The sequence below is a fragment of the Petaurus breviceps genome, unplaced genomic scaffold (assembly GCF_028583685.1).
Source record: "Petaurus breviceps papuanus isolate PSGF00001 unplaced genomic scaffold, PetGlider_PUasm1.0 551, whole genome shotgun sequence".
NCBI classification, from domain to species: domain Eukaryota; kingdom Metazoa; phylum Chordata; class Mammalia; order Diprotodontia; family Petauridae; genus Petaurus; species Petaurus breviceps.
In genome coordinates this window covers 30,395,810-30,420,774 of record NW_027186372.1, presented here as the reverse complement: position 1 = coordinate 30,420,774, position 24,965 = coordinate 30,395,810, and the positions used below count along the sequence as shown (strand labels likewise).

General features: G+C 39.8%; 1 protein-coding gene across 2 annotated transcripts in view; it reads left to right on the top strand.

The window, feature by feature from the left end:
- GRIA1 (glutamate ionotropic receptor AMPA type subunit 1) overlaps positions 1–24,965 on the top strand; it is a 349,553-nt gene that overhangs the window by 270,118 nt on the left and 54,470 nt on the right. For both annotated transcript variants that reach the window (XM_069102557.1, XM_069102556.1), the window contains exons 12-13: positions 13,248–13,446; positions 20,185–20,432. In XM_069102557.1, the coding sequence (XP_068958658.1) occupies positions 13,248–13,446; positions 20,185–20,432 (447 nt within the window). The remainder of the gene's footprint in view (positions 1–13,247; positions 13,447–20,184; positions 20,433–24,965) is intronic.

Here is a 24,965-nt window from a genome sequence, read left to right as displayed (position 1 = left end):
AGGTGATAAGGTCCTTAACTGTGGGTATTGTGGACTTGACAGGAGGAAATAACTATAATGTTTCAGAAGTAAAATTTACAGGATTCAGCAAATGGCTGAATGTGGGGTGAGAGTGCAGGGTGATTCTAAGATGGTAAATCTGAATAAATGAAAGAATTGGAGCACCCTTAACAAGAGTTGGGAAGTTGGGAGATATTGTGGGTTTCGGGGAAAAACGAAATCAGTTTGGGATATATTGAATTTGAAATGCCAGTGGGACATCCATGGGAAGATATTTGGCAATGTTGTCAGTATAGAATCAGAGTTTAGGAGAGAGATGATATTATATGGGAAAATTTAAGAGTCAGGTACATAAAATTCATAAGAATTTATGAAATAACAGAGAGGAAGAATGTAGAAAGGGGAAAAGAGAGGGAGGTACCAAGATAACCCTGATGATCACTAATGCATAAGGGTTGGGATATGCATGATGATCCTGAAAAGGATATCAAGAAGTATGAGTCATATAGGAAAGAAAAGGACCAGGAAAAGGCAGTTGTCAAGAAAATTTAGGTAATAGAAAGTATCAAGAAGAAAGAGGTTGGGGCAGCTAGGTGGCACAGTGAATAGAGCACCAGCTCTGGAGTGAGGAAGACCCAAGTTCAAATCTGGCCTCAGACACTTGACACTTACTAGCTGTGTGACCTTGGGCAAGTCACTTAAACCCAATTTCCTTGCCTTCCCCACTCCAAAAAAAAAAAAAAAAAGAAGAGGTTGTCAACAGTGTAAAATGTTGATAAGACATTAAGAAGGATGATGATTAGGAAAAAAATTATTGGAATTTAGCAATAAGGAGATTAGGAGTAACCTTAAAGAGAGGAATATGGTGGCAGGGGAAGGCAGAATGCAAGGAGCTGAAAAGTGAGGGGGAGGAAGTTGGGAGCCACTGAATTAATCAAAACCTTCCGCCACCATCCCTTATGAACAAATAATATAAGTTGCACTCCTGCAATGAGATTTTCCAGTGGGGGTGGAAATGCTATAGATTCATAGGCTGTTAGAACTAGAACTCCATTCTTTTGTAGCAAAGGAAACAAATCCAAAGAGATAAAATGATTTGCCCAAGATCATATAGTCATATAGTTGTCTAGTCAGGACTTGAACTCAGATATTTTAATTCCAAGTCCATTTTTTTTTCAATATACTACCATCGTGGTCACTCCACATCTGGATGAACTTCAGCTTGTCAATGTCCTTCCTGAAATGTGGCTCATAGAACAAACCTAGTAATCCAGGTGAGGATATAGTTCTGCCATACTGCATAAACACAAGTCTGGTGCCAAACAATCAATAAATGCTTGCTTGCTTGATTAATTGATTTACTCAGACTTCTCTTAATGCATTATAGAATCACATTAGCTCTTTTGGCTAATGTGTCATGCTGTTGTCACAGTTGTTCCATACTTGAGCTTTTGGTGTCTCAAACTGCCCCTATCCTATATTTGTGCAGTTTATTTTAAACCCCAGTTCAGGAACCTGCTGTGTGCTCCCAGTTAAAAGTTATCCATCGTTCCTTCCTCTGGCCTCACACGATATTTGGTTTGTGCCTTCCTTATGCATTTATCATGTTCAACTTGCATTAGGATTATTTGTGACCATAGCTTATCTCCTTTACCATAGAAAAACATTGGCTCCCTCTAGTTCATCTTTTTAACCCCCTTAACATTTAACAAAGTGCTCCGCACGTTTTGTGGTGGTGTTTAATAAATCTTTGCAGTTGGCATTGTCATTGCTGAACCAATAAACACAGAAGAATCATAGGACCATAAATTTAGAGATGGATTTTTTTTTTCCCTTTGGAAAAAATCCTATTGTAGAGGTACAGCTTATATTATTTGTGCATAGGAGTGGGGGTGGGAAAGGGCTTTGTTCAAGTCAGCCAACTTCCTCCTGCTCATTTCTCAAAGCTAAGATTTGAACCCAGGTAATTGTAGCCTAAATTTAAATCCGGAAGCAATTTTAGAGATCATCTAATTCAATCCTCTTTTTTACAGATAGGGAAACTGAGGCTAGTTAGAATCAGAATCCATTTCCATTAATTCCAAATCCAGCCTCATTCCACCATCCCACAAACTAGAGAAAATGAAAGTCACGTCAGACTTCTCAGGGAAGACTTCACAGAGGAATTGAGATGTAAGCTGGAACTTAATATTTGGACAGAATGAGTCTAGTTGAAGAGAAGCAAACATTGTGGGTCATTGGGAACAATAGTTCATCTCCATCATCAAAAAGAATTTCTAAGTGGTAAATTGTACAAGACAATCTCTAGTAAAAATGTTACAGGAGAGTGAATCACACTCAGGAGAGAGATTCACACAGAGGATGTAAGAACCTCAGATATTGTATAAAAGATTCCTGCTTCCAGTAAGAATTGAACAGGAAAATTCTAAGGTGCCTTTCTACTCAAAGATGCAAGAATTCTGTCTCCAGTGCCAAGTAGTGCTGGGCATTGACCAATCCCACTTGACAACCTCAAATTTCTAGTTAGTTGATGATTTAAATTTTCTATCACTACCTTTAATTCCATTTTATTCAGTCCCCAGCCTGCCTAAGAAGAAACCAGTCACAATCTTGCCATTAGTGGGTGTTTTTCTAAGCATCTAGAAAACAGGGTTCATGTGTTTCTAGGTCACCTCCCCTAGTGAAAACTTTCGTTTATTGTTTAAGTAATTATTTAGTGAATGGCGCTCAGGTCGGCTGAAAGAACTCCTCGTTACTCCAAAGTATCTGACTTAATAACCAACAGGAGACCAGGAGAATCCAGCTCCTTAAATAATAATGACATTGAAACTGGAACAGAACCTAGATAACCAGCCACTCGGGGCTTATGGGAAATGGGTTTTGCCACTTTCAAAATGGCCGCCCCCTCCTAGGCATGGTATTCTTCCCAGTCACTAGGGGTCAATGAGAAATGAAATAATCCACTTTTAAAATGGTTACTCCTACCTAGGCTTTTTGGCATTCAAAACCAACAAAGTTCATGGGAAATGAATTTTGCCCTATTTTATTTCAGATTAATTGATTTTCTTGCTTCTTATGGATGAATGTTGAAAAAAAAATGGTTCCATTGTTCTGAGCAAAGCATTTCTTAGATGTGTGAAAGGAAGCAGAGGGTCCCAAATGAGGGATTTAATAGTCTTTCTTTACTCCGCCTTGATAAAACCACATCTGGTATATTGTGTTCATTCTTGGTGCCATATTTTTAGAAGCACAGTGACAAGCTGGAATGTGTCCAAAGGAGATCGACTGGAATGATAGGGTAATTAGGCACCATTTTATGCTAGGATCAGTTAAGAAAACTGGGAGTATTTGTCCTGGAAAAGGAGAGACTTAGGAAAGATATGATAGCTATCTTCAAATATTCTAGAGGCTGTCATGTGGAAGAAGCCTTGTTCTGCTTGGTTCCAGAGGGCAGAGCTTAGAGTAATAAGTGAAAATTACAAAGAAGCAGATGGAGACTTGATGTAAAGGAAAAGTTCCTAACAATTACAGCTACGCAAATGGAGACCTTCAAGACAGAGTGGTTTGTTTCCTCATCACTGGGACTTTCATGGTCACTTTCATGGATGTTATATAGGAAAGTCCTGTGTAGACCCAGTGTGGGCTAGATCAGGGCTTTTTAAACTTTTTCCACTGGAGACCATTTTTTTTGTTTGGCGTTGCCTCATCTGAGGCCTTGCACAGTGCAAAGTGTGTATGCTTTGTGTTCAGAACCAAGGCTACAGTGAAGTTGTACAATGCAACACAGGTAAGTACTTCCAGAAACACCTCAGATTCATTACTCGTTTGAGTTTTCATTAATTTTTGGTCATTGCATGTCCAGAAACCTTTTACTGTTGCCAAATTTTTCATGAGCCCATACAGTTTAAGAAGCTTTGGGTTAGATAATCACTACAAAGGTCATGGGCAACTCTGTTTCCAAAATCCTATAATTATGCATATTAATTACACCAGGGCTGTAGATAACCTATGACATTAATCAACTTTATAAAACTGTCTCTTATGTCTCCAATATTTGAGTGTTAGAAAGAAAAAAGAAGAGAAAGGAAATTCTTGTCTGAAATTGGAAATGTTGATGAGAATCCGTTAAAGAACTAAGCTGTTTAATTTTAAAGAAGACATGGAGATGATTTGCTTCATTCAAAGGCTCTCATGTGGAAGAGGGATCAGTATAGCTCCTATGGGCATATCTAGGATCAATACAGGGAATTTTTCAGCAGGCAAATTTCAGCTTTACATGAGGTAGAACTTCCTAATAACGAAGGCTCTTGCCTTCAGAAGCAGTGGGTTCTCTGTTGCGGAAGGTCTCTTAGCAAAGAATGGATGACCACCTGTCAGGGCCATAGAGAGAATTTCTGCCCAAGTATGGCTGAAGCAGATTACCTCCAAAGTCCCTTCCAACTCTGAGATTGTTTAATACAGTTTGAAAGCATAGTATTGAGGAAAAACTGGTTTGTAGTAAGTAGGAGATAGTCAGTAAGGGAGCTGCAGGACTAAATCAAGCTGAGAGATTAGATGCCCACCTGGAGTCTGTGATGAAGTCATGAGTCTAAGAGAGTGCACCCCAATTCACAGATGTGTAAGAGGATCTAATCAGATGGTTATTATCTCTCATTATTATGTAGCTTTGCTTTCAACAGTCTACATCATAGGGTTATCACTAAAAGAAAAATATCATTTGCCACACATGGCTCACCCCCTGCTATGATTTCAGTGATTCAACAGGATGTAGTCATTTCAATACATCCTAAGAGGCTTCTAAAAACTGACTAAAGCAGATATAACTAAAGAAAAAACTGTATGACAATTATCACAGATCTCCAGCAATGGAAAGGACTGCCTCACTGAATTGAGTAGACATCTTTCCATCATTGGAGGCATTCAAACAAATGCCAAAGAGCCATAGCCAGTCAGGGAGGCTATAGAAGAGATTCCTGCACAGTTTGGAACTGTTGATTAGATCCATTCTAAGGCCCTAGAAGAGAATCGCAATACCTAGTCATTATAAGTACTTGAGGGTCATGATAAAAGGGACATTTGGGAAATTTTATATCTATGTATAAACAAATGTGGCTATTTAGAGGGAGAAGTAAAAGATTACTAGGAAAAGAAGTACTCACTCCTGTGGCTCACACCTTTAGAATATATCAGAACTAACAACACTTTTTTTTTTGCTTTTGGAGGGCAGTTGGGGTTAAGTGATTTGCCCAAGGTCACACGGCTAGTTTTGTGCATGTGTGTTGTGTCTGAGGCGGAATTTGAACTCAGGTCCTCCTGACTCCATTCACTGCACCACCTAGCCACCCCAACTAAAAACTTTTTCCTCCTCCCAAGAGGCAGTTCCTAGTACCTAGTCACTTCCTTCCATATTGTGCACATGTGTGGAGAAAAGTGGGTAAGGAACGAGTGAGGCCACATGGGCCAACAGCCCAGCCTGGTCCCAGACAGTTAAAAAAACAAAACATTTTGAATTGTTTTTAGCTTACAGCGAAGGAAGAAAAACCTCAATCCAGTTTGGTTCTGAATTATAGGAAGTTTGTCAAAAATAATAGTAAAAACCATAAGATTCTCTCTCGTTTTTTGCTCAGATCCCCCAGTAAGGATCTAAACCAGGGGTGGGAAGCTGCAGCCTCCAGGTCACATGTGGCCTTGGGTGTGGCCTTTAACTGAATCCAAATTTTACTGATCAAATCCTTTTATTAAGGGGATTTGTTCTGTGAAGTTTGGATTCAGTCAAAGGGCCTCACTTGAGGCCTTAGAGGGCCACATGTGGCTTTGAAGCTGTTTTTATACAGAGGTGTCTGACCTCTTTCTTCCTCTATAACACTACTTGTACTGTTTTTCTTTCCCTTAATAGTCTCCCCCTTTTCAATTAAGGCTATAACGTGAACCAAAAGCAGTTTAATTCCATCTTATTTTCATCTAGTGAAAATTGGCTTTGATGCTGATTAAAACAGAAGGCACCAACATAACTTTAAGAACAGCAAACTTTGGAACAGAAACTCAATGTCCTGGAGAGATAAAGAAGAAAATAAGAAAGAAAGAAAGAGAGGAGGGGAAAAATGTCACTATCATCTGTTTGAGCAGAATCAAGCAATCATAGTATCTCTCATCCCCATGGCTTAACCCTTGATTGTCCTTGTGGCAGCTGCTGCTGTCCTACTCAGTGTTCTTTCCATTACCTCCCCATGCCTACTTCCTTATCTCCCACCCACCACTCAGCCCACACTCCCAGCACTGAGTCTTCTGACTTTTTAATGCAAATTCCTGAATCAGGAACCTATACAGCTCTTAATTCAAACTCCCAAATCAAGAGCCTCATTAAAACATTAGAGTTTATGTTCTCTTGGTTTGGGAACCCCTTTTACTCTCATTCAACCTCATGGGTTGGAAGCTTATTCCAACACTCATGCATGTTGGGGGATCAAGTGCCTAATTTGGTTTCACTTGGATTTTCATGTTCCCTGGGCATCTCTGTCTCTCATGGCAGTAAACCCAAGAGATTTCCTTTCAACCTGTGGAACTTCTCCTGTCATATTATTTCTTTACATCAGAAAGATGCTACTGATTACCTATTAATATTATTTTGGGAAATGCTATAAAATCTTATATTTTAGAGCCGACATCATAAGCCACAAAATCCGACCCCACCTTTTAACAGAGACCTAGACATCTGGAATGATGTGACCAGTCACATATGTAATAAGCAGCTAAACATCTCCCATCACAATGACATTGAGCCATTAATTAATATTCTTTGGCCCCAGTCATTTGACCATTTCTGAATCCAGTGGACTGAATTTTCACCAAATCCTGATCTTTCCATCTTATCTGTAAGGAAGGCATGAAATACTTTTTCAAACGCTTTGCTTAAATAAAGGTCTACTACCTTTATAGGATTTCTCTGAAAGGTCTAGTAACTTAAAAACTTGAGGTTAAACCTGCATAAAATATTCTTGTCAAAAGGTAGTAATTAATGCTTTTTTCTTAATATTCCCAAACTATTCCTTTAATAATACATTCCAGAATTTTACTAAGAATACAAGTTATCGATCTATGATTTTTATGTTCCCTCCCAGGAATGATGATCAAACGAGATAATAATTGTAAAGTGCTTAGCACATAGTAATCTTATAAATGTTAGTTATTATTTACTATTGTTAAAATCTGGTCTCATGCACTTGGTAATTGCATGACACTGGGCAAGTCACTTAAATCTCTGCCTCAGTTTTCTTATTTGTAAAATAGCACCTACCTCCACAGTTGTTGTGAGGATCGAATGAGAGAATTGTAAAGTGTTTAGCCCAATGCCTAACACAATGTAATCACTATCCCAGTGTTAGTTGTTATTATTATTATTATTAAGCTCTCAGCATAGTGCCAGACGTGTGTTAGTTGTCATCATCATCATATCATCATCATCATCACCATCATCACCATCATCATCATCACCATCATCACCATCATCATCATCACCATCATCACCATCATCATCATCACCATCATCACCATCATCACCATCATCACCATCATCATCATCACCATCATCACCATCATCATCATCACCATCATCACCATCATTATCATCATCATCGTCATCGTCATCATCATCCTCTAGCCAAACTAGACACCTCTCTCTCCAGTGAACATGACCTTCACTGCCCTTCTCCCATACCTTTGCATACACACTTCCATGTGCCTGGAATGTCAATCACCTATCACCCCCTCTGTTGAACTCTTATACATCCTTTAAAGCCCAATTCAAGTGTTATTTCTTCCATGAAGTCTTCCTTCATCCCTCTAGGTGCTCACATAGTGCTTAGTTTTGTCAATCCCTAAGTATTCATTAAGGTCCATCTTTGCGCCAGGAACTGTGCTAAACATTTGGGATACAAAAAAAAAAAAGGCAGTTCTTGCCTGAGAAGATCTCTCAATTAGATGGGGAGAAGACAACAAGAAATAACTATATACAAACAAGGTATAAACATGGTCACTATAGACGCAAAGCACTAGAATTAAGAGGGATTGGGAAATGCTTCCTGTAGAAGGTGGGACAGGAAGGGAAGTTGGGAGGTAGCAATGAGGAGGGAAGTGAATGACAGGCAGGTGGGCAACCAGTGAACGTGCCCAGAGTTGGGAGATGGAGTTCTTTATTCCCGAGTTTAGACATTTGCTCATGTATTTATGTTTTATTTTACATTATCTTCATCTGTACTGATGGCCTATCCCTCTGCTTCTTGGTAGAGGCCCCATAAGAGAGTGGACAGAACAATGAACTTGGTATCAGGAAGACTTAGTTCAGTTCCTGCTTCATATACTTAGAGTCACAAGAGCCTGGAAAAGTCAATTGTCTTCTCTGAGCATGAGTTTCCCCACCTATAAAATGGGGCTTGTAATAGCACCTGCTTCGCAGGATTGTTGTGAGGATCACCCAAGATAATATCTGTAAAATGCTCTGCAAATCCTCAACTCTAAATGTTAGCTATTATTATCATGAAGGCAGAGCCTGAGAGTCATCAAAACTTCGTGTCATACACACATAGTGTGAGTGCTTGTGTGTGTGTGTGTATACATAGTACCTAACAGAGGCTGGCTTAGTGTTTATTGATCTGAATTAAATTGAATCCCCAGTTTACAGATATTCCAGAGGGAATGAAAATCACTCAACTAGTCAATGATAGAGCCAGGACTGAGCCAAGTCTCCTAACTCCCAGCCCCAGGATCTTCCCATCACCACACAGCCTTGGGAAATAACATAGGGGGTGTTACCCCGTCTGAGGCAGCACTGAGTTAAAGGCTTGAAGGTTCTAAGGTAGCATCTGGTGGATGAGATGCAAATGAAGCTCCAAATCTGTGTCAGGGTTAGAAGAGCACCTCCCTGTGGCTTTTGGAGAAAGCCATAGATAACACTTGCAGCATGTTTTGCTGTAGAATTTCTCTGAAAAGTCTCCATTTTTGTATAGGGGGATGCAGGGACTACAGCACACAAGACAAATGGTATTAGAAACCCCGCAGATAAATATTAATAAAAGACAAATCCAGGCAGAGCAGAAAGGCAGTGTCAGGATCTCTCTGCAATGAGCTTTCAGGGAAGGTGTTCAATTTCATTATAAGATCTTGATTGGGGAAAATTAAGCATGAAAGAGTAGAAAAAATGCTGGATGTAGAGACCTGAGTTCAAGTGCCAACTTTGACCCTCTCCCCACTTTAAAGATACTAGTAATGTGATTAGGGTAACTTCCTTAAATCTTAGTGACTATTTTCATCTATAAAATGGGAATAACAGCTACCTGGACCTACCTTTTAGAATTATAAGGAAAGCCTTGTTTTGAATAAAAAAAAAATGCTGCAGAACTATGAATTCTTAATATTCTGTTTGGCTAGGGATAGGCAAAGGAACTGATTTTCCTGAACTTGAGGGGAAGTGAGATATGGTAAAAAGAATACTGGATGGAGGATCATAAGATGATGTTAAGGAATGACTCCTCTGTTTTTTAGGCATAGAACCCCAGCAAAGTCAGTTGCCGTAGCTGAGCAGATTTAGGGTAGCGGTGGAGGTTATGGTGCCTTCCTTCAGATATCAGAAGGACCACTCTGTGGTCTCAGAAGGCAGAACTAAGACCAATGAGGGAACATGCCAGGCAGATATTTCAATGAAGCAAAAAGAACTTCCTAATAATCTCAGGCATTGATAGAGAGTGAGCTTCCTATTACTGAGGTTTCAAGTAGAGGATGCATGATCTCTTCTCAGAGATTTCCCAGAAAAGATTCCTGGGTTGTTTTTTTTTTTCAGACAGAAGTTGGACAAGATAGGCTATGCTTCCTCCCAGTGCTAAGATGCATTCTGGGAGTCTGACCACTTTTCATTTTAGGGCTTTAGGTTCTGACATTCTGTATTTTAAGGTCCTCTCCAACTCTGACATTCTGTGTTCTAAGATCTCTTCCAACCCTGATATTATACGTTATAATGTCCTTTCCAGCCTTGGTATTCTATGTTCTCTAAACCCTTTTAGCACAAACATAACTATGTCTTATGTTTTAAGAATCCTTCCAGCTCTGATCTTCTTTTCCATGGCTATGAGTGTTGCTGAGGTGCAACCCTACATGTCTGCAGTAGGCTTAAAATATGTCATCTTGACTAGACAGCCTTGCAAAGGAAGAAATAATCTATGTGTAAAGCATTTTAAAATGAAGGATAAATCTATTATGGAATTTCTGCTAAAGAAGATGTTTTTCTTTTCCTAGCATAGCACATACCCAGCGTATGGTTATCACATTTGCCAAAGAGATATGGAATAAAATGTCCCATGCCATGGTTACAAGAGTATACCTTTGTGCAGTTGGTGGGAGCTTCTGCAGTTTGTGAAAGAGAACTCTTCTCCCAAAAGAACAGTAGTATTGCCAAGATGGGCCCTGATTTGGAATTTCCTTCCAATTTGCTCCCTCCCTCACCCATCTGGGTGGCCTTTTCAAGAAAGGGCAGAGCTAGCAGATGGCTGTCAACAGCATCAGGCCAGCCAGAAGGCAGACTTAGATTATTTCTGGGTATCACAAAACTTAAGAGAGTGTGAGTGTGTGTATGTGTTTATATGTGCACAACTGTATATAGCTATACAGGTATGGTTTGCTTGTCTTTCTGTGTGAGGTATCTATGTCAAATGTTTGTGTTGTCATATATATCTATGTATATATACACACATTTTACATATGCTTATGTGCAATTGTATGCATTTGTATGTATATTAATCACTGGCTCCTTCTCTGTTACTCAAGCATTCCCAGATCTTCTAGCGTTAACTTAAAGAGGAAGAAGTGTGTGTGTGTGTGTGTGTGTGTGTGTGTGTACATTCATTTCCTCCTCTTTGTCACCTCCCTTAATTCTTTGCAAAATGACTTCCAACTTCATCTCTCAACTAAAACTGCTCTCTGCAAGGTTACCAATAATCTCTTAAATGCAAAGTCTGATGTTTTTTTTCTCAGTCCTCATTCTTGAACTCTTTGCGGTATTAGACACAAACTGAACACCTCTTCCTCTCAGAAACACTTTCTCATCCCTGGGTTTTCATGACATTTGCTCTTTCCCTGTTCTTTTCCTGCTTTTCCAGACTCTTTTTGGTTTCCTTTGATAGATTGTCATCTATTCTCATCACCTATTTGTGGATGTACAATGGAATCTATCCTTTTCTCTTCCTTGTTTTCCCTCCCTCGTCTCCTCTTCTTTTCTCTCCCCCTCCTCCTCCTCATTCTCCTTTTTCTTCTTTTCCTTTTTCTTCTCCTTCTTCTTCTTCTCCTTCTTCTTCTTCTTCTTCTTCTTCTTCTTCTTCTTCTTCTTCTTCTTCTTCTTCTTCTTCTTCTCTCTCTCTCTCTCTCTCTCTCTCTCTCTCTCTCTCTCTCTCTCTGTGTCTCTTCTCTCTCTTTCTCCCTCCCTCCCTCTCCTTTCTCCACCTGTCATTGCCTCAGCTCCCATGGTCTCATCTATCACTTCTGTGACTCTCAGAGTTATGCACCCAGCCCCAGTGTCTCCTCTGGAACCCAGCATGACTACCAATGTCCATTGGTCTTCTTCCACTAAATGTCCACATCTGAAACTCATTGTGCCTAAAATAGAACTCATTATATCTCCTCTCAAATACTCCCCTCTTCCTGCCTTCCCATATTCTTTTGAAGGTGCCACCCTCTTTCTAGTCACCCAGGTGTTAAACCTTGGAATCGTCCCTCACTCTTCCCTTTACTTCACTTTACCATATCCCATCAGTTGCCAGGTCATATTGATTCTTACCACCACACCACCCCTCATATCAATCCCTTTCTCTCCCCTCAAACAAACCAACACCCGAGTTCAGGGTCTCACTCCATCTTGTCTGGGTTATTGCCATAACCTCCTAGTTGATCTCCCAGCCTCCATTCTTTCCCTTGTCCATTTCACCCTCCACACAGCTACCATAGTGGTACTGCTAAAGCAAAAGCTTGACTTTAACATTCCAGTGCTCAAAAGGCCACAGTGACTCCTTCCTTTCTCCAGACTACAAGCCAAACTTCTCTTTTTGACCTTTAAAACTCTTCCTTCAACCTCAGGTCCCAAAAGATGTGTACATTACTCTCTTTCATGTACTCTACAATCCAGCCACAATGACCCACTCATTTCCTGTATATAATATTCCTTCTCCTTGCTTTTGCACTGACTGTGCCCCAGGCCTAGAATGCCCTCCTGCCTCCTCCCTGCCTCATAAAATCCCTAGGGCACTTCAAAGTCCAGCTGAAGTGCCAAGTCCTACAGGAAGGCCATCCCGATCCCCACTCCCAGGCTCTTATACCTTCCCTCTAGAAAATACTTTATACATGTGTTCTCTTTGCTCTTTTCTGTATTTGTTTTCATCCAATAGAATGCAAGCTTCTAGAGGGCGAGAACCATTTTGCTTTCATTTTTTTAATCCCCAGCATTTAACCCAGTGTCTGATGCATAGAAAAGCTTAAGTATTTGTTGAATGAATGCATGCATATGAGCTAATATGAGCACAAATAAGTCACATTCCTTTCCTAATCCTCAATATCCTCTTATGCAAAGAAGGGGCTGGGCAGGATGAATCCTAAGGTTCCTTACCAGATATAAAGTGATATGATTCTCTTTGTGTGTGTGTGTGTGTGTGTATTTGCCTAATAGGAAATCATAATTATTTCTCACTTTAATATTTACAAAGCACTCTTCCTGTAACAACCCTCTGGTGCAAGTAAAAGCAGTATTACTATGCTTGTTTTATAAATGAAGAGGAATTCCTATTGAGCAAGTTGTGGCTTTCTCAAGATTCCATATAGTAAGCAATGGAGCCAAGATTCAAACCCAGAATCCCGCATTCCCCAAGTCTAGCACTTTTTTCATTATACCAAACTGCTTCTGTATATTTGTGCTGTATAAGAATTTGTATATATTTCTATAAGTTTGTTTGGACATGTATATTTCTATATGAATATAGGTTAGAGCACAATTGTGTATGTATAAGTCAATATACAAATATGTATGTACTTTATCACCTGAGGTGACAGCCAGAATCACAGATATTCTCATCTGTTATGTTCTCATCTGACCCTTGTTCCATCCCATCCTTCTGGACTGTGGGTGAAGCCCACAATGTCACCTGACTATCATGATGACAGGATTTCAGTTGAATCTCCTGCCTTTGTTTCTTATTCCTTTTCCTTTTGGTGTGTAGGTCTCTCTCTGGCCGAATTGTTGGTGGCGTCTGGTGGTTCTTCACCTTAATCATCATCTCCTCCTACACGGCTAACCTGGCAGCTTTCCTGACTGTGGAGAGGATGGTATCTCCTATCGAAAGTGCTGAAGACCTGGCTAAGCAAACTGAGATTGCTTATGGGACGCTGGAGGCAGGATCAACTAAAGAATTCTTTAGGGTAGGAGAAAACAGAAAGCCATTTTTCACTACAGGGGAAAAAAAGAAATGTACACTAGAAATAGTTATCCTCCCCACCATCAGCATCACCACAATGAATATCATCATTATTAACAAATACGAGGGTATAGGCACGATCGGTCCTATGTGTACTTCATGCTACTAGGACAATGGACCAATTTACGAAGTCTATGTCCATAAAACACAGAGCATTCTTCCCTTCCTTCAGGTTACTGAAGGACCTACAGGACATTTTGCAGAATCCAAGTTCATTATATAACTGAATTCTTTAGAATTTAGGGATAGAAATACTCATCTCAGAGTCAACCAGGAATTGAACATTAATCAAAAGTGGCTCCCTTCTTTATTATCTTGAAAGGGATTCAAATTCTGATTGGTGAGTTGGAAAGGACCCAAGGCAAAGAGCTTGGACATAAGCTCTGTGTCCTAATTAGAACTGCTATGCCCTACACAATCCCATGGATGTGATATTGTGCTCCTTTTGGAAGCCTTCTTTATTACTAATTTGTGGTGACCCTGAGCAAGTCACTTTCCATCTCTTGCACCTCAGTTTCCTCATTTGTAAGATGAAGAGGAGTGAAACATATCCAAGTTTAGTGTCAGCCTGACATTCTAGCTTCTAAGTCCTTTCCAGCTATAACACTCATTCTTCTAATGTCCCATATGGTTTTGACCTACTCTAGCTAAGGTCTTTTAAACCTTTAAACTTTTGCTTAAAATCTTGTGATTCAGCCTGATTTCCCTCCTCTTATCGGATCTATTCCTGATCCCTGCTCCACAGTCCAGTTATTACCAGTAAAGGTTTTTGTTTGTTCTCATGTCCAGACTTAAAGTTTCCAGTTTTCCTCCATTCCTGACCCTCTCCTGAAATACAATATATATTGTTACCCCTCTGTTCATTTTTAAAGTACCTTCTGGTTATTTATAGTCCATAATGGTACTCTTTTTCTTCCTGTTTTTGTGGTTTCATGCAAATTGGTCTCCCCTAATCCCTCTCTACATGTTTCATTCTCTAATCTCTGTGTCATTTTCGTTAACCTTTCTAAACTACAGAGAACAAAATCATGGACTGATTCCTGAGGGGTGGATTCCATAGTCATTACAGTTTCCATAATAAAAACAATGAAAAGAATACAACTGAGTCTCAGATTAAATCAGTCCTCAGGGGCAAGTATCAGGGCCAGGGAAAGAGATCCGAAGGGACTAATGTTCTACCAAATTCTACACCATAGCAAGGTTGCTATCATGAAACTTCTATGTAATAAGTAGAAAAGAAACCCTGAATTAAGGAAGAATTATAGTAAAAAGAGCCCTGAGCCAGGAGTCAAGAAAACTGGGTTTAACCCTGATTCAGCCTTTATCAAATTATTGACTCTATGACAAGCTTTCCCTCTTGGACCCTCAATTTCAACAACTGTAAAAAGAACAGGTAAGACTAGATTATAGCTAGAGACCCTTCCCCTACCACAGCTGTAGGCCTGCACCAGGACTTGAATGTAGAAGTCTCTGCCTCTCATTAGGTAGATGAAGGGAAGACTTCACAATATACAGACCTGGCTTAGGTGCTCAAAAGGCACAATGTTCTCATGAGAAAAGCAGTGGGTCTCTGAACATAGTAGGCACTTAGTAAATATTTGTTAAACTGAATCAGAAAATAATGGTTTCAAATGCCAGTTATGATCCTTAAGCTATATGTCCTTAAGTCGTTTGCTATTACCTTTATGAACCTCATTTTCATGATCTATAAAATGGGGATAATCATCCTTCCCTGTCTACTTCCCAGGGTGGTTGTTAGGATGAAATGAGAAAATGGAAGACAAAGTGTTTGCAAACTATAAATTACTATATAAACGAAGACACAATTATAGGCCATATTTTGGTCTTATACAAGACAGATTGAATTCTAAGCAGAGGGAAGAAAGTGCAGCCCGCTTTCAAACCAATATGGCATTCTGAATTTTGCTCCCTGTGGTTATAATACACACAGCCTAAACTGCAGACAAGTAATTGGTAGATTAATTAGGCTATGTGAAGTGCTTTGGGAGCCAAGATGAAAGGAGTTATCCAGGAACAAATATACTCTAAGCATTCATCACTATCACCTGCCACGTATCATCATTTGGCATTCACTGACTACAATGATGGGAGATTTGGTTCATGGGGCATTGTTATAAAACAATAAAATCATATTTATTTCCTATATATTTGTGCCTTTAAGTCTTTTTAGCTCCACCAAAAGGCTGTCTTTGTTCCCTGTTGATCTCATCATGCCAAGTCAAATTGCACCTCCCATTTTCCCTTCTATGTTTTCTCTTCCCTTGATGTTTGTTACTGGTGTCATCTAAAGATTTGACCCATGGCTTAATTTGCATATTTCTTCTTTTATTTATGAGAATATCTTTTATTTTTTGCTTTTTTGGAGGGCAATTGGGGTTGACTTGCCCAAAGTCACACAGCTAGTGTGTTAAGTGTCTGAGGCTGGATTTGAACTCAGGTCCTCCTGACTGAAGGGCTGGTGCTCTATTCACTGTGCCATCTAGCTGCCTCTGAGAAAAATCAATTTTTAAATATAAATGGTGATATTGGACATTCTTGCCACTTCCACTTAAGCTTATATTTCATAAAACCACCATTTTTTCACATGAACTTCTTTCTAAATCTATCTCCCCTATCCAACACCTAGGCAACTGATTTTTTTTTTAACCAAAGCACAAGACTTTACATTCATCTCTATTAAAATTCATCTTGTTATACTTGGCCCATCATTATAGCCTGTCAAAAAATTATCTCAATTCAGTCTCCAAGGTGTTAATTGTATCCCCTCTCCCATGGTTAAGCATGCTGTCTACGTATATCCTAACATAAGCCTTTGTGACCTGCTGCCCAGGAAATCACATCATAGTAGCCTTCTAACTTGTCTCCCTGCCTCTGCTCCTCTTCTCTTCTTAGACACAGAAAAGCATAATTATAGAGCTAGAAGGAAACTAGCCTTGGTTGTGTAGCCTAACCTGTACTTGAAAATAATTCATACTATAACACAGCTAACAAGTAGTCTTTCAGACCCTACTTGAAAAACTCCAAGGAGGGCAACCCTACCAATTCCCATGGCTACCCATTCTACTTTTGGACAGCTTTCCTTGTCAGAAGGCTTTTCTGAATGTCAAACCCAAATTTCCTTTTTTGACAACGTCCATGCATTATTCCCAGTTCTGTTCTCTGGGGCCAAGAAGGATAGACCTAATTCTTCTTCCTTGTGACAGACAGCCCTTCACACACATGAAGGGAACTATCATCCCCATTGAGGTTTTTTTCTTCTCCCAGCTAGACATCCCCAGTTCCTTCAATTAATCCTCTTAAGATATGATTTTAACACCGTTCCCAACCTTTTTTGCTTTCCTGTGGATTCTTATTCAGTTTATCAATGTCCTTCTTAAACTGTAGCACCCAGAACTTCAATTTTTCCATAACAATAGTGCAGTCTGACTAGGGCAGAACACCTACGAACTATTGTCTCCTTATTCCTGGAAGGTATCATGACCCTCTTAAAGCAGATAAGGCTTTCTCTATCCTACAAATCTTTTTTTTTTGGAGGGGGGAAGGCCAGGCTATTGGGGTTAAGTGACTTGCCCAAGGTCACACTGCTAGTAAGTGTTAAGTGTCTGAGGCTGGATTTGAACTCAGATCCTCTTGACTCCAAGGCTGGTGTTCTATTCACTATACCACCTAGCCACCCCTCTGTCTGAAACCTTTACCAATTTTTACCTGCCCTTTTTACCTATCTCCACCTGTTTGAACTTTACCTACCCCTCAAGGCTCAGCTTACATACGGAATCTTCCACAATGTTGGAAATAATCTCTTTTTCCTTATATGCTTCCTTCCCTTCTTGTTGTACCTCTCTTATAATATGATAAAGACTACCACAATCTGCCTCATATTAGTAATTTGTGCACACATCTTATATCCCATTAGAATGTAAGTAAGGCAAGAGCTGTGCCTTATTCATCCTTCCACCCCCCAAGTGCCTGGGACAAATTCGTGCTTAGTTTTTTTTTTTTTTAAGAGATTGATTGAATTGATTAAGACAATTCTTGCCATCAAGGAACTTACTACATAGTTGAGGAAGCAGGAAATAAAAAGTTAAATAATAACAGCTCAGAACAATAAAACAACTGTAACAAGGCTGCATGTGCTAAGTATCCAAAGAAAGGAATAACTAATTGGCAAAGTTCCAAGAAGGACTACATCAGTGTATCCTGGAAGGTTTCCTAGCAGGGATGGACTGGAGATGCAAAATGGTCAGGATGTAGATAAGCAGGTAATAAAGGGCAGTCCAGGCAGTGGGGCGAGGACTATGGAAGCAAGATCACTGACTCACCAAGTGTGAGAACTGGAAAGTTCCTTAGAAATCATATAGAGGGGTGGCTAGGTGGCACAGTGAATAGAGCACCAGGCCTGGAGTCAGGAAGACCAGAGTTCAAATGCGGCCTTGTGCACTTAACATAAAAACTAGCCTTGTGAACTTGGGCAAGTCACTTAACCCCAATTGCCCTCTAAAAAACAGGCAAAAAATCATATCCAATAATGCTTTGCGATTACAGATGAGAAAACTGAGGCCCAAAGAAAAGTGATTCACCCAAAGTTTCATAAGCTAGTTGTATAGTTGAGATTAGGTGTTGGGAGAAGGGAATAATCATTTATTAAGTGCCTTCTATGTGCTAAGCATTGTGTTGTGTTTATAAATTATATCTCATTTGACAAATACAACAATACTAGAGGAGAGGTGCTATTATTATCTTCATTTTATAGCTGAGAAAACTGGAGCAGACAGAGGTGAAGTGATTTGCCCAGGCTCACACAGTTAGTAAGTGTTGGAGGCTGGATTTGAACTCAGGCCTTCCAGATACCAGGCCAGCACTCTATCTACTACTCTACCTAGCTGCCACTTAGGGCTCTTAATGCCTATTCCAGAGTTTCTTCCATGGTAGCTTGGTAATTAGCTCATGTTTAACACTTTCCCTACTACAATACTGAGGAGTTGGTAGTAAAAATATTATAATAATTTTAAAGGCAGCTAAATGGCAAAGTGAATAGAGAACTGGGCTTCTGAGCAGAAAGACCTGAGCTGAAATCCAACCTCCAGCATTTACTAGCTGTGTGACCCTGGGCAAGTCACTTAACCTCTGCCTGCCTCAGTTTCCTCCACTGTAAAAGAGGGATAACAAGTACAATATTTGTAAAGTGCTTAACACAGTGCGTGGTATATAATAGGCACTTAATAGATGCTTGTTTCCTTTCTTCCTTCCGTATAATCTCCATTTTACTGAGGAGGAATGAGAGAGATAAGCTGACTTGCCTGTAGTCTGATAACAAGTATATGGTAGGGCTGGCATTCAGAGCAGGTCTTTTTAAGCTAAATTAAATGAGCTTTCAACTATACCCCACAGCCATTTGTGGGCATGTTCTAGGGGCAGTTTGTAGATCAGTGTGACTGAAAGGGAGTATTTAGAGAAAAGGTTATCTGTTAAATTAATTATCAGTTTTCCCGAGTGTAAATTTTCACTCTTATGTTAAAGTCTAGTGCATCCTAAAAAACTGGGTGTTTGTAAATAGAAGGAATCCAAAACCAAATGAAACTCAGTGGGTCGGTAATTGTTTTAATCATCTAATCCTAAGAGTGTTGGAAGGTGGAATCAATAAGTCAACAAGCATTTATCAGGTGTTTACTGTATGATAAGTACTAAAGTCAAAATGAAATGGTCCCTTCCCACAAGATTATATAATATCAGAATGGAATAATAATATTAATGGTATTGATACTAATAATTAATAATCATAACAACTAATGGCATTAATAATAGTATTAATAACAATAATCCTCACATTTCCATAGTACTTTAAAATTTACAGAGAACTGGGGCATCTAGGTGGCACAATGGATAGAGTACTGGCCCTGGAGTCAGGAGGAGCCGAGTTCAAATCTGGCCTCAGACACTTACTAGCTGTGTGACCCTGGTCAACTAACTTCACCCTGATTGCCCCCCAAAAAAATGTGCAGTTGGGAAGTAGTTAACAAAATAAAAATATAATAAAACATAGAGAACATTGTATTTAAAAACTAAGTCAATATGTAGCTTCCAAAAATTGCAGAGAACTTTCCTCACAACAGTACCATTTTTGAAAAAAAGAAACTGAGGCTAGAGAAGTCATTGCTTACAATCACATGTCTAAACCAAAGCAAAACTCAGATCCTCTGAATCTAAGACCAGGGCTCATAGTGCTTCTCTATCCCACCTCTCCATGTTGTGGTAAATCTGCAATATGGGCAGCCAATTTGCCCTCTGCTAATTTTTATACTTACTGTTTCAATTGGACTATGTTGTATATTTAATATGCTTTTTAATTTCTTCTAAAATATAAGCAGAGGCCCAGTTGCTAAACTGCCCTCCCCTACCATTTAGAAAGATTGTAATTGTTCTCTGTGGTATTTGAAAGATTCTGCACTATTCTATCTCTACTTCATTTCCAAGATATCTGTACGTGGGAACCCACTGATGCCAATTAGAACCTTTTATTTTGCAATCACTCATAATCTGTTTCTTTCTGTGCTAATCACATTGATGACTGTGTCTTCCTTGGTAATTCGTTAGTATGTGTGCCTAGCCCAGTCTCTCAGACGGGCAAGTACTAAAAGATGGATGTGTTTCTGTCCCATCCCAGAGGTCAAAGATCGCTGTCTTTGAGAAGATGTGGACATATATGAAGTCAGCTGAGCCCTCTGTTTTTGTGAGAACCACAGAGGAGGGCATGATCCGGGTGAGGAAGTCCAAAGGCAAGTACGCCTACCTCCTTGAGTCTACAATGAATGAATATATTGAACAGCGGAAGCCCTGTGACACCATGAAGGTGGGAGGTAACTTGGACTCTAAAGGCTACGGCATTGCGACACCCAAGGGGTCAGCTCTGAGGTAAGCTGCTTGGATTTTCTGATGATTGCCATCCTCCCTGAGGCTGTAACTTCCTCTATCCTCACAGCTCCATCCCTGGTGACTGCCAGCTGCCCAAGGGGCCCTTTGTCAAGGGAAAAAACTGAGAAGCTGAACTCATGGAGATGGTGATGAGAAAACTGAACCAAGATCTTCAGTCCTGATCCCCAAAAGGATCCATTGGCTTTGTTCATAGCTGTCATATGCCACCACCCCTACCCCCCTGTATCACACATCATCAGTGTCCGTTGACAGAATGTCATTTCACCCACCCCATCCCCATTGCTACCCTGCATATGGTGTTCTTGAGGTGAAATAGGGGGTGGTGTTTGCCTTGAAAGAAACATAACCATATAGCACCACTTTTTTTCACTCTGACTCACAAGAATTAGGCCATTGAAACAGAAAATTAGTAGCTGACAAATAGCTTTCTTTGACACTAATTTCTTTAGCAAGACTTTTAATGGGCACAAAGCACCTCGTGGAAAAAAAATGAAGTGGTATTTACATTTTGACAACCACCAGTCATTTTTATCAGCTGTGCCAATCACAAAGCATCTCACATTGGCATAGCACTTTATAGTTGATGTTTCGATAATGATAAATATTCTGAGATAAGTACTACAACTCTTACTATCTCCATTTTACAAATGAGAGAATTGAGGCCCAGAGTGGGGAATTGACAACCCAAGGTCACAGACATAGTACGTGGCAAACTCAGCCCTTGAACCCCAGCTTTTTGACCCCTATTCTTTCTGTTCCACCACATTGCCTGCATGTTGTTGGGCAAAGACCATATCTAGAGAAAGCAAGGGACCAACTGTCATAAGATGGAGAACTGACATGGCAGAGGAGCTAATCACAGAGAACCAGATGGCCTGGCATTAGTCAATCATGGGTATCTGCCTGAATGAACTTAAGTAGCTCTTTCCTTATGTGTTATGCAAAGGCAGGTGTTTTAAGAGACACTGTGGACAGTGCTCCGTAGAGAAAGGAATTAATCTCCATTTACTTTAAGGCAACCAGTTTTTAGGAAGTACCTGCTCTGCAGCCAGCACTATGCTAGACATTATAGGGAAGACAGTATTAATGATCCCTATTTACATAGCATTATTTAGTTAGGAAGCATTTTATAATCCATTTTCTCATTTGATCCTTTTACCAGCTCTGTGGTTTCTGAGGCTTACCAGGGTTTCTTATTCCCATTTTATAGATGAGAAAGAGAGAGACTAAGAAATAAGAGGACTGGCTCAAGACTAGACAGTTAAAGACAAAATCAAGGTCTCCTAATTCCAAATCTAGCGTTCTTTACATTTCATCATGTTAAGATATTCTCCCCGACCTCAAGGAAATCCAGGAAGGCAAGAGTAATGAAGAGAGTGACAATCAGAGAACAATCCATAAGAGTGTCTAATTAGGCCCCAAAATGTGTGGATCAGACAGTGAGGTCAGCAAGCTAGGGAGAGGTTGCATGCAGGAACACATTGAAAAATCTCCCAGCTTCTAGATGGGGCTAGATGAGTCTGGATGCTCTTGTGCTAGAATTCTGAAAATCAGGAGTACAATGAATGATGCGAGCTTTACAGATAATCTCAAAATCAAAATATGAACTTAGGTTTTGTCTGCTTTCTAGGGCCTCTTTTTGGAGTTTGTCTACAAGATTATAGCAGACAACTAGGAAATCAAAAATGTCCTCAAGAGCCTAAAACCCTTTCACCTAGTCAACTGAAGGATAATCGTTTGGGATGAAAGTTTCTTAGTCCTCAAAAAGCTATGGAATTACAGGATATCAGAGCTGCTGGAGACCATATAGCATATCATGAGAGCTGGAAGGGACCTAGAACACAGAGCCTGGAACATCTGATCTGGGAAGAATCATGTATTATAGGACATAGAATTTTAGAACTCTGAGGGATATCAGGTACAGACTGTGAGAGCTGAAAGACTCCTTAGTCTTCCTTCTCAGATGCATTGCACCTTATAGGATGTAGATTCCTGGGCTTCTGATAATCATTCCCTTTTTCACTCATCTTCTACAGGTGAGCAAATGGTCTTTTAAAAACTGGTGTTTAAAGGGCAGCTAGATAGAGCACCGGCCCTGGAGTCAGGAGGACCTGAGTTCAAATTCGGCCTCAGACACTTGACACTTACTAGCTGTGTGACCCTGGGCAAGTCCCTTAACCCTGATTGTCTCGGGGAGGGGGGGGGACAAACACTGGTGTTGTTTGTTTTTTAATCGAAACTGCTCTTCCTACTCAAGAATGGCATTTACTAGATATGTAACCTTGGACAAGTGACTTAACCTCTATTAACCTATCTCCACATCTGTAAAATGGGACTAATAGTAACTGAATTTGGTTCAGCTAAAAACCTTATTGAACCTTAAAAAAAAGTTACCAGTATATTGGGTTTTTTTTTTGTTTCTCCTTTCTGGCCTCTTCTCTACCTAGGATAGGAAATTTTCCATTGAACTGGTTGGTGTTTCTTTGAAGTGGACACTGTCTTTCTGTCTATCTGTCTGTCTGTCCATAAACTAGTGAGTTTGTAGACTAAAGAGGCATAGGGGTACATTTTGGTTTCCTTTTTATGTTAGGTAAAAACCAACTTTGGCTAATGTTAGCAACCAGGGAAAAACTATTAGCAAATTCACCAGTTGGGTGATAATTCTCTTGTCAACTAAACATCTGCTTGTTTAAATCTGTTCTCTCTGCTTATAATGATTGCTGTCAGAAAAATTGAATGTCACAACCATATGAAAATTTGTTTGAATTTCCAAAGTATGTGTGAATTACATACATCTTCCATTTCTTATCATTATTAAATCTTATTTCTTACTGAGAATTTGCCAAATGGCACAGTCTATAGCTAAGGTTAATAAATAATTATTCTTCATAATTTAACTACCACAAGACACCTAACAAATAGATTTGCTAAGAGTTGAACCCTGTTAAGGACATTAGTCCAAGTTTGATTAGTTAAGATAGGGATTCCATAATCCATAATGTCTTCTGCAATCCCTAAGGTTAAAATATGGTAAGTCCTCATTGTCTGTGTTACACATTGCCAAATGGATGGGCCAAGGTGATAAGAATATGCTGTAGATTTACATCTCCTGATAATAGACTTAAGAAGGAATTTTCTTCAAAGGAGCTCTGAGGCAAACTTTCTTTATGGTTCAGATTGGTCATTATTTGATCTTCTCACACTTATTTGACCCTAAATTAGTTAAGGTCTAGTGCCTTAGTAGCCGTGTAGTATTACCTTTTGGCTTAGGGTCAATTCATCAAACATTTTCAAATGCCCAGAATCTTAGATCAGAAGATTTGAACATAGAATAGAATACCAGAGTTGGAATGTTAGGATATATAACAAGAATCTTGGCCTGGATGGAACCTTGGAGATCATTCAATTCAGCCCTCTTATTTTAGACAGGGAGACCTAGAGGCATAAAATGACTTGTCCAAGGTCACAGAGTTGATAGCAGAGCCAAAACTAAAACCCACACCTCCAACACTCTTGATAGCACACTGTACCTCTGTATAGAGTCATCCCCACTAGTGCATGTTAGATTAAATATTGTGAGGAATAGGAAAGAAATATAGGGCACAGTTTTTGTCTCCAAGCAGCTTATAGTTGGAGAAATTCTAGGCAATTAGAAAGTAACCAAAGACAATTCGGAGTCTGAGTTTGATGGGACCTATTCTACCTTCTGGAAGACTTCCAGGAATGGTGAGCTCACTATCTCCCAAGTTAGTCTGTTCCATTGTTGGACAACTCCTTATTTAAAGGCTCTTCCTTACAGAGAACCCAAATAGGCACCTCTAACTTCTACCAAGCAGCCTTTGAGCCCATAGGAGAAAGAGCAGCATTGCATGATACCGTATGGAAATTCTGCAATATGTCAGAAAAGAGAGAACTCAGTGGGCAGTCAGACTTCCTGGGAGAGGCAAGACTTGAACTGGGCCTTGAAGGAATGGAAAGATTATCATCAGTGGCCAGGAGAACATTCCAGCCTGGAGGAACAGCAGGATCCTCAGCCAACTTAATAAATTCTTTTTCTCTCCTTTATAAAATCAGCCACAGTGATCAGAAATGCATACTCGCCACCCCCTACCCCATGCACCAGAAATAAAATGTCTCTCCCCGAGAGTAATTTGCAATCCTCCCCCACAGAGTACCCAATAAAGAACAAAATGCTGATTCTTTTCCCCCTCACTAGAAGCTACGTTGTCCATAGTTTAACATTGGTACAGGGCGAGTGTCTGAGAGTAAATACTGAATCTCCCAAGAAAATGATGGTCTCTTTCAATCAACCCTCACCTTTCTGATGAGTAGTCAGGGATGTTTGTTGTCATGGTAACCCTGTGAACTCCATGACCTGAGAGAGAGAGAGAGAGAGAGAGAGAGAGAGAGAGAGAGAGAGAGAGAGAGAGAGAGAAAAGAAGAAGAAGAAGAAGAAGAAGAAGAAGAAGAAGAAGAAGAAGAAGAAGAAGAAGAAGAAGAAGAAGAAGAAGA